The following is a 15,891-nucleotide window of genomic DNA, read 5'->3' on the forward strand; positions in this document are numbered from 1 at the left end:
CTTACCTAAAGTGAGAAGCTTGATTTAGAAGACAGCTGTAGTCATCAGGAAGCTCTATCAAACTATTTCTTTTTCTAGGGTACCTAGAAGCATAGTTTAAAAGGCAGTTTTATATGAGTAAGTGGATTAAAACTGAAGAAGGCTTCAGGGCATGGTATATTTACTTATCTATAAACTAAGGTTGAAATATATTCCAACCATGGGCATAACATCAATTTGATGTTTTCAGGAAAAATAAAGAAGAGAAATATTGAACTCTGTTAAGACTCGACAGTTTAAGAGGTGTTAAATATAAGTATGAAGGAACTGGGCATAATTGTGTACACCTTTCATCCTAGCATCAAGAGGCAGAGGCATGCAGATCTCTGAATTCAAGGCCAGCCTGGTTTACACAGTGACTGTGTGTGTGCTTATGTGTACATGTATCAAGGAAACACCCAAAACTCTTTAAGACTAAATGAGATACTGCAGTGAAACAGAGTCAGTTCAGCAGTTGATACTCCAGCTCCTTTTCCTTTCAACAGGCAGGTACCAATTTAAGGGTGGCAAGTGTTAGCATCCATTCCCTTCACATAAGAGAGGGTAAAAGACCTATGTAGCCTAAAGAAGGTCATATGAATAACATGAGACTCTCCCTAGATGAAAACTAATTAACATTTTATAATTTAAAAAATAATTTAAGAATATTATTTATTTTATGTATATGGTTTTGCCTGCATGTATGTCTGTGCACTGTGTGTGTGCCTGCTGCTCAACTTGGTCAGAAGACAGCATTAGATCCCATGAACCTAGAGTTACAGATGGCTGTGAGCTGCCATGTGGGTGCTGGGAATTGAACCCAAGTCCTCTGGAAGAGCAGTATTATTAACTTCTAAGCCATCTCTCTAGCCTTTCACTTTATAATTCTTGATTCGGCTAAAAATAATCTTCTCTAAAACTAAACCTGCCTCATTAGGAATTGTCTCACCGGGCATGGTGGCTCATGCTTAGAACTCTAGCAGATAGGAAACTGAGGCAAGAGGGTTTTTGGTTTGAGGTCAACTTGGGCTATATGTTATGTGGCAGTTCTAGGTTACCTGGAATTATATAGTAAGACAGTCTCAAAAACACCAAACAAACAAAAGAAGAATCTTTTCCTCTTTAAGTTTCCTTTTTCTTTTAATTTTCTATTTTTTTAAAGCTTTTTTTTAAAGCAAATCTTTTTTAAGATTTATTCATTTATTATATATAAGTACACTGTAGCTGTCTTCAGATACACCAGAAGAGGGCATCGGATCTCTTTACAGGTGGTTGTGAGCCACCATGTGGTTGCTGGGAATTGAACTCAGGACCTCTGGAAGAGTAGTCGGGTGCTCTTAACCGCTGAGCCATCTCTCCAGCCCCCCTTTTTTTTTTTCTTTTCTTTTCTTTTCTTTTTTTTTTTTTTCGGAGCTGGGGACCGAACCCAGGGCCTTGTGCTTGCTAGGCAAGCGCTCTACCACTGAGCTAAATCCCCAACCCTCTTTAATTTTCTAAAGATATATCCCATTCTGTAACTTGGGTTGGTTTCAAATTCAATGTGTAGCCCAGGCTGGCCTCAAATAAACATTAATCCTCTTATCTCAGCCTCCCAAGTACTGGGACTACAGACATAAGCCATCATACCTACTTTCCTCTTTATATTTCTTTAAGGCATTAATGGTATATTCTACATATTATTACATTTTATGCTATAATGTTATATATAAAAATACATATATAAGTCATACAATGTATATAAAGTATACATATGTATATAAAATTTTATGTACATAACTAAGATTGCCAGTTACTCATAACCGAAAACAGTATATATGTGTTTTCTCCTTTAAATTTCTCAGATTATTTCAGTACCATGCTGTAAAAGATATTTAAAAAGCACACCGTGACATGAAGTAAATAAAAACTACATGGTATCACTGGTTGGCATGGCACACGTTCCTACTTCTCTAGAGTACGGTGTCTGTCTTTCCTGGGTGCTGCGCAGAAGCTGCTTCCACAGGTACTAGTGCTGGGCCTGTAGGGAGACAGCTTATGCAGATTTACACTGCAGCTGAGAGGAGTGCAGGGGCCAAAGAGATAAGAGAAGAGGGCAAGTGTATGTTAGCTCACAACCTTTACTTCACTGAAAGAAAAGTGGTTTGTAGTAGGAGTCAACTCTTGTGTCAGTTTGTTGAAGCAATTCGAGTCACATAAAACTTAGATGGTACACATAATATAATAAATATAATATAATATAAGCCAGGTCACAGGAAAAGATGCCGTCCTCTTGAATGCTTTAGGGACTGAGGAGGCTGGCAGGTATATGTAGACACACTCACATGCCAGGGAAGACAGGCTTCAAGGAAAAGGTGGCATTTGTACATGTACTTGAGGGAAAAATGTAGATTCTGACAGAACCATAACTCAAGAGAAAAGAGGGCTGAGGAAGCTTCTTGTCAGTTTGGAAACAGTCTCATTTCCTTACAAAGCCCAGTCTGGCCTGCAACTCATAACCCTCATGCCTCAGTCTCACAGCTATGTGCTACCATGCCCAGCCTAAAAAAAGTTGGTTTTTTGTTTTGTTTTGTTTTGAGGTACACATGGGGTCTAGTTTCTAAGCATATACACAAGAAGGGGAGAAGACTAGTCAGATCTACTTATATTGATATTCTCAAAGGGTGGAGGAACTAGTTTATATGAACAGTGTACAGCACCACCTCCTGGCTTTAGTAAACTAGCAGCTCCCGGACACCAGCTCCTTTTCCTTTCGACAGGCAGGTACCAATTTAAGGATGATTCCAGTGGAGCTGGCGGCTTCTGACAATTTAAGAAGGAAGGGATAACCATTCTGAGAAAAAAAATCAGTTCAGGAAGAACCTGGCCAAGACCAACAGACACACAGAAAACAGTGAACTGAGAATAAAGGGGACAGACCAGAATTAAGGTAAACCAACCAAATATTTAAGAAGCACAGTTCTGGATTTACAATAAAGACTTAAATAGTGAAACCAACCTGACCAGAGCACTTTTCTGCTTCAAAGAGTTGAGTAAGGCAGGATCTCCACACCACCTGTACGTGGACCCAAGAGAGAAGGAGGTTAGTCCCAGGTTCGCTGCACGCCAGCCACTCTCTCTACTTTCCTCCGTGTGCTAAGTTTACCTCTTACCCCTTTCTCTCTCCCTACCCTCCCAACCCCTTCTAAATTCTTTTTCAAGGGTTTGGTCAATTAGTGTCTAGAACAGAAACCATCTATCAATTTAAATTAGAGAAATTAATACCAGGAAGAAGCAATATAAGCAACAGGGACTCGGCACATAGCGTGGCGTGGTGTGCTTGCCTATTGCAAATCTCTACATTCAACCCTCAGACAGGAGAGGTGGGGGGAAGGGCTGAGAAGGCCGGCGAGACAAAGGACAAGTAAGCCTTAGTGCAGGTCGGAGGAGTGGGAGGAAAGACAGCATCACTGTTGCTCTGGGTCGAGTCACCCGTGGGTAACAGGATCTCAGCAGGCTTTTCTGTTGTCAACTAGAGCAGGAAGAGCCACAGTCACTGCTGAAAAGATGTGCTAGGAGGCAGAGAGAAGTGGCTGGCAACTCTGCGTCCGTAGTCTCCCTTCCTTCCAGCACCTTGCTCGTGCCTCCCACTGGCTGCACCTACACTGAATCCAACTGACAAAGACTTGAGGCAAGCAGGACCAGGAAGAACACAAATGGCAGGGACTTCCTTAACGCTTAAACTAAAATAGTACATCTAAGACTCAGCTACTCCATACTCAGCTACACGCTAAATGAAGTTTGTGATTCACAGCACCCATGAGAACTTAGGAAGCAAAGCGAAAACCGGACAGAGCCTTGGGCACGAGACTTACATTCACCCAGCTCTGACCTGGGCGTGAGAAAGACAAGGAAGTAAGGAGGATAAACAAAATCACGGGAGAGCAAGAGTTCAGAGTAACACGGTGAAACTGATATCCTAAGATATCAGAGAAACAGTAGGGAGAGTGGAGGCTGGAGACAGACAGTAAACAAGAAGTCAGGATCCAGTGAGGCAGAAAGTCTATCTGAAAGGGAGGCACATGCCTCCCTAGGTCACTTCAGGGCTAGTCTGCTCTGCCAGATGCCTGTCTCTCAGCCACTCTCCTGACACATGCTCTACCACTTTCTCGACAGTTTCATATACAGTTCCAGATTTCACTCTCTCTGCCTTTTGCATAAGCGCTCATGTACTGAGAACCAGACTCAAAGGTGCTACATAATCAAAGGATGATCTTGAACCTCTAGCCTCTCCCTCCAGAGTTCTGGGATTATAGGTACATGTGCCATTGTGCCTGGTTCATAAGGTGCCTGGGGCTGAACAGAGAGGACTTTGTGCATGCCAGGCCAGAACTCTATCAACTGAGCAGTACTACAACCCCCAGTATGAGCTTGTTAGATTTCTTTCTCTCTTTCTCTCTTTCTCTCTCTCTCTCTCTCTCTCTCTCTCTCTCTCTCTCTCTCTCCCTCCCTTCCTTCCTTCCTTCCTTCCTTCTTTTTTTTTTTTTTTGAGATGGGGTCTTACTATGTAACCTTGCATGGCCAGGAACTCACAGAAATCTGCCTTCTCCCTCTGCCACCCAAGTGCACCATGATCAGAGTCTTTGATTCTTAATTATGATTCTATTTATGAGTACTTCCCTCTCCCCACCAAATTTTAAGATCAGAACAAAATAATAACTGTACAAAAATCAAATAAGGAAAATGGCCCCCAGCCGTGGAGCATCGACTCCCTTCTGCCCAGAGGCGCTCTTGACCCCATGCCTTAAGCCTTTGCATTCGGAGTCTCCGACATTCCTGCTTCTTGCAGCCAATGTCAAGCTACTGAAAGCTTAGAAAATTGTAATTTAAAAAATTTTCAAATTAAGAGAAAGGAATTGATTGCGATCCCCATTTTTGATTCTAGCATTTAGACAGCAGATGCAAGAGAAACAGGAGTTCAAGGCCCTCCTCAGCTGCATAGTGAGTCTTAGACCAATTTGGGCTACATTAGGCTCTGCCTTAAAAACATAAAAACAAACGTTTCAAATTGAGCCCTAGAGGAGTCTGAAGATGAACTGAGTTTGGAGTCAAACCCCTGTAATCAAAACCAATCAAAAATTAAGATAAACATAAAAAAATTCAAACTAGATAAAACCCACCAATCACATTCACCCTCATAGTACCTCTGAAGTAAGGGCCTTATGGTATCCCAATATTCCTGGAAAAGCAGGAACAAATTTGTGGGTAAAGAGAGATAGCTACAGAGTGCACTGAATTCTCCTTCAGCAGAGTCTGCAAGAAATATCAAGAGAGATGTAATGAGCACATTATTCTGATCTACTCAGTGTGAAGGAGCTCCGTCATTGTTTACACTCATTCCTATCTGCTCCATAAAACAGTAGGTGGCAAGTAAGCCACAATGATTCTTTTATAACACAGATCTGAGTCATCCTGATCAGATGGCTCCTATGACTAACCACCACACTTAGTATACAATACAAAGTCTCTTCTTCTGGGGGTAGTATGTTGAGACAGGTGGTACTTTGCTGATGATAGAACCCAGGGACTGGACTCGTGAAGTACTCTACTGAGCTACACGCTGGCTCACAAAGCCTTTATTGTGGCATAAATGCCCAGATGAAATACATACATCTGGCTACCTCCTGGACCTCCCTGCACAGTAGGTTTGCATCTGGAATCCTATCTTCACAGTTCTCTTACTATGCCAAGCAAGACCTTTGCATTGAAATCTGTCTGGCTCTCTGTCCAGCTTAGCTCCATATCTGCTGCTCTTAGTTTAACGTCTCCTTGGAGAAAAGTCTTCCTGACAACCTACGTCCAAGAGTCCTGACCCCGATCAGCTTTACTTTGTAGGACTCATCACCACCTGGGATTACATCATGCATATTTAAGCTTCTTTATATTTGCCTGAATCCTGACGAAAGAAAAATACTTTAGTTTTTTTTTTTTTTTTTTTTTTTGGTTCTTTTTTTTTTTTTTTTTTTTGGTTCTTTTTTTCGGAGCTGGGGACCGAACCCAGGGCCTTTCGCTTCCTAGGTAAGCGCTCTACCACTGAGCTAAATCCCCAGCCCCAATACTTTAGTTTTTAATGACAGCTTTAGATAAATACATGAACTTTCTATGTGTGGCAGCACACAGAAATTACTTGGAGAGTAACATCCTATTTTATAGAGAACCCTGACAAAGCTTGATCACACCTAACCTATTGAATGGAGTTCAAGATAAGGATGTTAGCAGTCAGTAAAGGTGACCTCATTTGTGTATTCTCAAAAGACGAAATGAGTCTCTAGATAATTCCAGTCACTTTTAAAATCAAACAAATATTCTGACCCCCACAAAGAAGACATAGTAAGTAAGGTAGCCTTCTCTACTTTTGTCTAGATTTAGAAATAGTAAAAGAAAAAAAAAATGATGCTGTTAGTAAATACAGGTTTTTGATATTTGGAAGGCCTTTTTTTTTCCTCTATCTTTATTAAATTGGGTATTTCTTATTTACATTTCAGTTGTTATTCCCTTTCCCGGTTTCCAGGCCAACATCTCCCTAACCCCTACCCCTCCCCATCCTCCCCCCATTACCGCCCTCCCCCCAACAATCCCGTTCGCCAGGGGTTCAGTCTTGGCAGGACCAAGGGCTTCCCCTTCCACCGGTGATCTTACTAGTCTATTCATTACTACCTATGCAGTTGGAGCCCAGGGTCAGTCCATGTAGTCTTTGGGTAGTGGCTTAGTCCCTGGAAGCTCTGGTTGGTTGGCATTGTTGTTCATATGGGGTCTCAAGCCCCTTCAGGCTCTTTCAGTCCTTTCTCTGAATCTGAAGACCTTTTCGATCATTATTTTAATCCATCAGTATAGCAAAATCCAAAATCCAAATTCAAGTATATATAATAAAGTCACCTTCCTGTCTAAACAGTTCTTTTCCATAAAGGTAACAAACATCTCTAATTTCCTGTATACCCTACCAGTTATTCTTCATATAGGTAGTTTATTTTACCTTTGAGGCAAGTTCTCCCAATATAGCCTTAGGAAGCCTGGACCTCCCTATGTAAACCTGGCTGCCTTCAAACTAATAGACGTCTGCCTGCCTCTTCCCCCTGAGTACTGGGATTAAACTGTGTGCCACTACATTCAGCGTCCACATACGTACTTTAAAAAAACTGTATGTACACATGTTCATGTATGTGCATGTACTTGTGCGTGCTCACAGGCCTTGCTCTCATATGGAGGTTAGAGGACAATTTTTAGGAGTCAAGTTCTTTCTTTCTACTTTGTTAATCCAGATCTGTCTTGTTTCTGTCTTGTTTCTTCTGTGACCCAAGTTAGCTGGGCCATAGCATTCAGGGCCATTCTCCTGCCTCTGCTCCCATTTCTTTATAGAAATGGTAAGATTGCAATTGCTTGCCACATCTGGCTTTTAAATTTTATTTACTTTTTACATTTACCTCTTTACTGGAGGAGGGCAGGGGCGTGACTCTACCACAGTGTGCATGTTGCAGGTCTGAGAACGACTTGAAGGGTTAGCCTCCTCTTCTTCTGCATGGGTTCCAGGGAGTGACTTTATGCTGTCAGGTTTGGTAACAAGTACCTTAGCCAGGGAGTTCTCATGCTGCCCTATTAAGTGGGGTGTGGGGATTGAATTGGGCCATCAAGCTTGCACTTGTAGCACATCTATCTGCTACATGCCTCTCCTCCCACTGGTATGAAACTATTCTAATAACTTAAGGATTTAACTATACACTCAGGAACTACCAGTAGGATTTGCCACTTAGGAAACCAAACTGGATTTTGGCTTTTAATTTTAACTCCCCTGGGCAGGGGTGCCTGTGTTCAGGGTGAACACAGATGAAGTAGGGCAGAGGTGGTTCCACTGTTCTCTCTGTCAGTGAAGACAAGTCTCCGTTTTCTCTCTGATCTCAGTCTTCTACTTACTGGCAAACAGTTCTTCAGGCGGAGTTACTCCGAGTAAATAGTGGAAAAGCAGTGCAGCACAGCGGAGGTAAGGGGTGATGCCATTCCTCAGGGAGAGCCACAGGTACCAGCCAGGAGCACCACACCCAATGAGGCTGGGGGCAACAATTCCAGAACAGAACATATACCAGATTGAAAGTACATTTTAAACATGACCACTGTTAAAATCATGTTTGGTTAATAATGTCTTAGTTTCTAAGCATTTTTTAAAAAAGCATTCAGTTAGCCAACAGTGTTTAATGTATCTATTTTCTAAAGGAAATCTAAACTTTTATTTTTTTTAGTCAGGTAGGTTCTAACCTTTTTCGTCCATCTGACAAAGACACTAAAGCCCTGTGAGCATTAGGCAAAGTCTCTGCCAAGGGCAAACCCCAGCCTCTACCACGGAGACTCTGAAAAGTGCATCAGCACTCTCTTTCCTTAGGTAAGGATAAAAACAAAGCAAAAGTAAAACAAAAGTCGATAGAAAAAAACCAAAGCATTTTAAAGTATCTTGACTCTTACACGGTTCTCCCTGCAATGTATAGCAAAGCCCATAAAGCTTTCATTTTCTTCCCATTGTTACTGAGATAAAGAACATAAAACAAAACCAAAAAAATTCTCCACCTTTGCAATGAAATAAGAAGAAAAACGGAGTAATAAAGTGACTGGATTTCCTAAAAAATGAGTATGTTCCTTGTGCCTATATAAAACCCTGACAATAATCTATAAGGTAACAAGTCTACTTCAAGGGTAAAATGTAAATAATTCAAACTATGGCTTTCAACTGACAATAGCATGTCAACATTATCAGTTTTAACAAACAAACCACCAAAATACAAAAATGTGTATAGGGAAATAAAAGTAAACATTTTAATCCTCTGCTCAATTTTCTTGTAAATTTATATTGGCTATATACATTATATATAATGATTATACCATATATGCACATTAAAATATAAATGCAAAATTAGCTCTCACATTAATAATTAAAAATATCAAAAGCTTTAGGTATTTACATACATCGAGGGACATCACTGTAACAAGGCAGCTTATTTTCTATTTTATTTAAAACAAACAGTTCTAATCTACTACATTTTACTTCAAGGGAAAAATCAAAGTAAATTTTCTTTACTATAAGCCTATCCTACAAACAAAATCACAAACTAAAAGGCCTTAGCTGATTTTAAAGCAAGAATTCAAATGGCTGAAAGGAACATTGGCAAGCGTTTGAACAAAGACGTGGACTTCCTGAGGGACGCTCAGGCCAGTGTTCTGCTACTCACCCGTCTGTGTGCTGTGAGACTTCCACGAAGAGAGCAGACGCACAGCGAGCCTCTTCACTGTCCTCTCCACCCTCATTAAGTGGGAGTCCTGGAGACTGATCTGCAGGGCAGATTTAAAAATTTGCTCCCTGCTAGAGAGGTAAAGGACAGCACAAGAAGAACTACAGAGTACACAGCCTGTGGCTGTGCGGGCTCTCTGAGACTGGGAGCGTGCACGGGATAGACCCAGGGGTCCATACATACATAGCAGATGTGCAGCTCGGTCTTCATGTGGGACCCTAATAGCAGGAGCAGCGGCTGTCTCTGACTTTGTTGCCTGCCTTTGGATCCCTTTCCCCTGACTGGGCTGCCTTGTTTATCATCAATAAAAAAACTAATTCTACTGTAACTTGATATGCCAAGGTGGATTGAAATCCATGGGAGGCTTCCTCTTCTCTCAGGAGAAAAGGATGAGAGAGTGTGTGTGTGTGTGTGTGTGTGTGTGTGTGTGTGTGTGTGTGTGTGAGTGGGGGGTGTGTGTGTGTGTGAGTGGGGTGTGTGTGTGTTGAGGAGGGGACTGGGAGGAAAGGAGGAAGGGAAAACTGTGATCTGTAATCTGTATGTAAAGTAAATAAATTGATTAATGAAAGAATAGACCTACTCCCACCCCCTACCCAAGGATTCTGCTCCCTAACCAGTGTGTTAAGCCGCAAATTAATGATTCCAGAACATTTCTGTAACTGCTTTGTCCTTTATATTAAACCCCTCAGCTTCAAGTTTATTATATACAAATGGAGATAAAATGGCTACCTTGCAGTTTCTTATGACAGATTGTTATGGCACATTTGAACAGAGTTATTATTTTCAAATTGCCTATGTATTAATGCATTTGAAAGGTCATAAAGTTTCTCTGAATGACTTGTTTTCATTTTCCAAATAAAATCTAAAGGCACACTTTACCTTTAAAAGTTGCCAACAGGGTTGGTAGGATAGTTCAGTAGGTAGAAGCACATTCTGCCAACTCTGACAACCTAAATTCAATACCCAGAACCCATACAGTAGAAGAAAAGTGACTCCTGTAAGTTGGCCTGACCTCCACATGCGCATGATGGCACAGGCATCCCTTCCTCCACAAATAATAAAAGAATATAATAATCTATTCAACTTGGAAACACATTGAGTTTATATTGATTTTTTTCCCCATTCAAGTTAAGAGGTAAAAGTGAAGCATTGTTCAGTGGTAGAATGTATACTTCATCCTAGAACCTGGGTTCAATCCTCAGCAGCGTACATACAAATAAAAAGCACAATAATTTTAAATTATGATATGTATGTCTGCGATATATGTGAATTTGTATACATGAATATGCACAGAGGGTGAGGCAGGGGAGTCAAAGTGAACCTTACATAGAGTGAAATGGTTTCAAGCCAACCGTTTGAAGAGTTTGACAAATGCATATATGTAATGACATCACTGCTTTGTCTGTTTATCAATGGACTGAGCTGGGAAGGAGATAAAGGATCTATCACTCAAGCATGAGAGCCTGTGTTCTGACCCCAACCCACATCTCAAATCTGGGCATGGCTACTAACATAGGTTGAACAAGAAACAGGCAGGTCCCCAGAACTTACTGGTTACCTAACCCAGCTTAGCCAATGAGCTCCCAGTCCATTGAGAAATCCTGCCGCTAAAACTAAGATAGTGAGTAACTGAGGACACCTAACATTGACCTCTAGCCTCCACATGAAGGTACATACTCACACAATGTGAATATAATACATGTATATATACACACATAAACCATAAACTTAATTGAGCTGGAGAAGTTTCATATTTGTAGCAAAATAGCAAAAAAAAAAAAAATTGAATTCTATGTATTTCAGATCCTATACATGGAGAACTTTCTCTTATTATCAATATCCAACATTGTTATTATATGTGTATTAGTGACAGTCATTTTGATCAGAAGTTCATACTGACAAACTGATTCTAAAGTCTAAGCCCAAAGTCATGTCTCATGCCTGTAAGCTATCACTTAGAGCAGAAAATAAGAGGGTTGCCAAGAGTTCAAGGACAGCCTGGGACTACATAGTGAGTTCCAGAACAGCCTGACCTAGTGAAACTGTTTTTAAAAAGTGGCAAGCCTGGGGACAGTGATTTGGAGAGCACACCAATCTTCACAGGACCTAAATTTAATTTCCAGGACTCACTTTAGTCAACTCATAACTTCCTGTAACTGCAACTCCAAAGCACCTGATGCTTCCGGCCTATGTAGGCATCGGCATTTAGGATGCAAACTCATAACATTAAAAATAATACAACTGAGTCTTTGAAAACAGTTTATGCAGAGAGGTAAGAGACCTAGAAGAGCCAGTTGAGCACTGAAAGATTAAAATCGGGCTATAAGGCTGACCTCACCTGACTCAAGACTAACGCTCATGGCGTTCTGCATCCTATTGGTTTGGATAGCGTATATATAGACTAGCTTCACTGTCTCTTTGCTTCTCCTCCCTCACCCATGCACATCATTGTTCTGCTCACATATCTCCAGTTTTGCCTTCCCCAGAATGTCCTGGAGTTGGACCCATATGTATCTTTCACACTGGCTTCTCTCACTTAGTATATATGCTCAAATCTCCTCTACGCACTCTCAAGACTGGATAGTTCCTTTCTTCCTTGAACTAATAATATTCCATTGTCTAGATGTACCACAAATTATTTATCAATCAACTAATGGCTACTCTGATTGTTTCCAAGTTTTCTCTATTATCTTATGGCAAAAGTACACTTTTTGCTGATTCTCCCTGTAACATGTAGTGCTCTGGGTGGTCAGAAGAGGGAGGTGGATCCTTTAGAACTGGAGTTACAGACTCCAGTTGTGAACTGCCATGTAGGTGTTGAGAATTGAACCTGTGTCCTCTGGAAGAGAGGCCAGTGCTGTTAACCACTGAGGTAACTTTCCAGTCCCCTTTAACATTTTTTTCTTTCTGATTTTTCTTTAAATTTCCTGAATTTTCTGTAGTTTTTATTGATCACTGTTATCCAGAACCAGACTATATTTATTGTTCATTTGTTTCACAGGTACACATATGATATATGGTATATATGCATGTATGTATATGTATGTTTTCATGTGTGTGCATGCATGCATATGGAAATCCAAAGCCGAAACTGAAATGTCTTCCTTGATCACTTTCTATTTATTTATTTCTTGACACAGAGTCTCTCACTGAAGCTTGCTGGAGCTTGCCAATTCCAGGTAGTTTAGCAAGTCAGCTTGCTCCATGGAACCCTTGTCTCAGCCTCCTGAGTGTGGTCACCAGCCCTATCTAGGCTCTGTGGCCTCCGGCCCTCAGGCTTGAACAGCAAGTACTTTACCCACTGAGCCACTGCCGAGCACCTCATTTGCTACTGCGGACTTGGCTCTAAATGAATACTTATAATTTGATAATGCTATATTCATGTAACTCAAATCATAACTCAAAAAACATTAGTGAATACTTATTGTAGAGAACAAAGATTGCCAGATACTTGATGCTAAGGGGAATGGTTTTAAATGTGATTGTTCTCTGTAATCAGAAAACACATGTGAGGAAGGAGAAGCTGGGCAAGGAGTGGAATGAGCTACAAATAACCATGACATAAAGTAACCTATGGCAGTGCAACAAGGCAAGGAACACACTATCACTAGAACTGAGAAAGTGCAAAAGGCAGAATGTATGTGTGTGGAAATAAACCTGGAGAGACTTTGACAAGGAGGAATTTGGAAGACAGGGAGAAAAATAGGTCCTAACATCCCCTCTACATATCTGCAGAGAAGCTGGAAGTTAGACAGCCAAATATCGAGCTTATTCTACCTTTACGTACTTAAGTAACATTTGGTGAGAATACATGAATAAATGACACGTAACACGAGACTAGACATTTGTAACATGGTTAATCACACACACAATTCACTCTGCCAGTGAAGCAGAGGCAAATATTACTTGCGGTCAACCAAGACGGGAGCCTTACCTGCATCTACCGTGAGGAGTATCTGAAGCATATGGGCCATGGTGACCAGATGGAAGAGATAAAGGTGGCTGTATGAAGAGCTGAGCGGTGAAGGCTGCAGATCCACCGTGTCATCCCAGTACAAGGACGGGAACGCTAAGACAGCGCCCACCTGTAAAGGGAAAATGGACAGCAGCAGGATCACTGAGAAAGGCCAAGACAAGCTGACTCCTAACTAAAGGTAAAGGGGACCAAATGGTGCAGTTTTGCTGCTGTTGTTTTGAAAATAACCACCATACTTTTCCTAGTGATATTCAACAGAATATCTTAGATTATAATTATAATAACCATAAGTGATGAGCAAAGGCCATCGCCAAATAGCATCCCTTTGCTGAGTCTCCTTATTGTAGGCCTAGGAAGTAGTCCTCTGCTGTGTAGGTCTGAAGATTTGTATTATAAACCCTTGGATGTTCTTAAAAACACTGACACACAGGCCTCATCCCAATCCAACAAAATATGACTATGAGGCAAGGTCCAATTGTTAGGATTCTTTTTAAGGTTCCCCAGGGGATCCCAAAAGAGTCAGGGTGGGCAGGTACTGAGTACAGACCTAGATTAAAAGGTACAAAGAGGGTGATGAGAGGATTGGCTAACCCAATACCCACAAAACCCATGGTTTTCAACCTTCCCACTGTTCTCGTCATTGGGCTAGATCTAAAAGAATAAAATTATTGCAAAGATAAAAATTCCTACATAAAGCTCCCAAGAGTTCACAGGTATTTTAGGGAAGCTGCCATGGACTTATGGGCTGGTCTCTATCACTAGATGATTAATGATTATATTTAATGTATAGCTTACACACTAATTCATTATAAACAAGTTAAAAGGGAGTGAGAAGGAGCCATAACAAAATTAGAGGAAGTTTACTTGTACGTATATTATCAAATATAACCAACTACAAAACCAATCATAAATTAAAAAATAAATGTGCTTTCATTTTAAAAATAATTTTGATATCTTGATGAAATCTGTATTTGTTTTTTTTTTTTTCTTTTTCTTTTTTCTTTTCTTTTTTTTTTTTCCGGAGCTGGGGACCGAACCCAGGACCTTGCGCTTGCTAGGCAAGCGCTCTACCACTGAGCTAAATCCCCAGCCCCGAAATCTGTATTTGTAAAGGAATGAATAAAACATCAAATGAAACACCTTGAACACCAAAAATTTATTATTTTGAACAGAAAACATGAATTTATTAAGAAAAAAACATGAAATTATAAGCTTAATGACTTCTAAATCATTTTACTAAACACTTACCAGAACATGAAATAGATCAACGGATAGAAGGCATGGTGTATTTTCTGATTGTAGGTTAGGAAGAACAACTAAAACAAAAGTTAATATAATTCAGTCAGTGAAGCAGTAATGTACTTGAATCAAATGCAAACTGGAAGCATTATATAAAAATACGATGGGGCTAGAGAATAGACTAGTATATCATACTGTTAAGACATGGTTGCTATAACATGTCTTAACAGAATAAAGGCCACTAGAGAGTCACATACAGCTTAAGAGTTGGACGATAAGATTTAGGAGAAAATCCTGAAATAGATTGCTCAAGAGACATTTGCCAGAAAAAGGGGCCATGTTTATCACTTGTGAGGCCCAAGTCCACTCCCTAGCAGCCCCCACCTTCCACTTCTGAAATGCTGAATGACTGACTGGCTTTGTTACAGGTGAAACCAGTGCTGAATGTGCTACGCCAGAGCCGTGCCCCTGACCTAGCTCCTTTTCCACCAAGACGTCTAAATGTTCTGTAACATACAGTGTGTGAGCAGACTTAGGATGGCGAGCAGGGAGAGCTTGCAATGCAAAGGAGGACATAGAAAACCTTCCTGTGTATGGCTCAGTGGTTAAGAGCAATGGCTGGTTTTCTAGAGAACCTGGGTTCAATGCCCGGCACCCACATGTCAGCTTAACAAATATCTGTAATTTCAGTTCCAGGGGATCTGGCACCCTCATACAGACATACACTCAGGAAAACTACCAATGTACATTAGCATAAATAAATTAATTACTTAAAGAAAAGGAAACAAAATCAATTTAAGGAAAAAAAAGAAAACCTTCCTATACAGAATTAGATTATATGGATTATATTGGGAGGAAGTATAGACAGATTGAATGTGATACATTTTTTATGAAAATATCTCTTAATCTTAAAGAGACTGAAACTTTAACAGGACCTCACAACCAACTTAATATACATTGGACTTGCCTTAATATCCTGCCTGTTTATTTAGTTTGTCTTTAAGAGAACAATATTAACAACCTTCCTTACTGTCTTTGTGTTCAGCTTTTACAACCAAAGCTAATGCATTATGTAACTTGCATGCCCCTGACCCAGACAGCAATGCAACTGTGTAAATATATGTGTGTTATTATAGTAACCATTGAAAACAGCAAAGAAGTTGAAAGTGACCTTATACAACAGATATCCACCATCAATGTTGGAAACAGCTGTTGAGGCTGCTTGGTAACAGTTATGTTTGCAGTACTGGGTGCTCTGAGGGCATTTCGAATTATTTGGAGGTAAACATCCCTTATAAAGCTCAGCTTTACAAGATTAAAGTATCCTTTATTCATTCTCCATACCATGTT

General features: G+C 40.5%; 1 protein-coding gene across 4 annotated transcripts in view; it reads right to left on the reverse strand.

Annotated features, from left to right (window-relative positions):
- Ubr1 (ubiquitin protein ligase E3 component n-recognin 1) overlaps positions 1–15,891 on the reverse strand; it is a 112,671-nt gene that overhangs the window by 7,192 nt on the left and 89,588 nt on the right. For all 4 annotated transcript variants that reach the window (XM_063284367.1, XM_063284368.1, XM_063284369.1 and 1 more), the window contains 7 exon segments: positions 14,551–14,618; positions 13,261–13,411; positions 9,267–9,366; positions 7,963–8,096; positions 5,199–5,307; positions 3,014–3,070; positions 6–83 (listed from right to left, as the gene is read on the reverse strand). In XM_063284367.1, coding sequence (XP_063140437.1) covers positions 6–83; positions 3,014–3,070; positions 5,199–5,307; positions 7,963–8,096; positions 9,267–9,366; positions 13,261–13,411; positions 14,551–14,618 — 697 coding nt within the window.

This window comes from Rattus norvegicus, chromosome 3 (assembly GCF_036323735.1).
Source record: "Rattus norvegicus strain BN/NHsdMcwi chromosome 3, GRCr8, whole genome shotgun sequence".
NCBI classification, from domain to species: domain Eukaryota; kingdom Metazoa; phylum Chordata; class Mammalia; order Rodentia; family Muridae; genus Rattus; species Rattus norvegicus.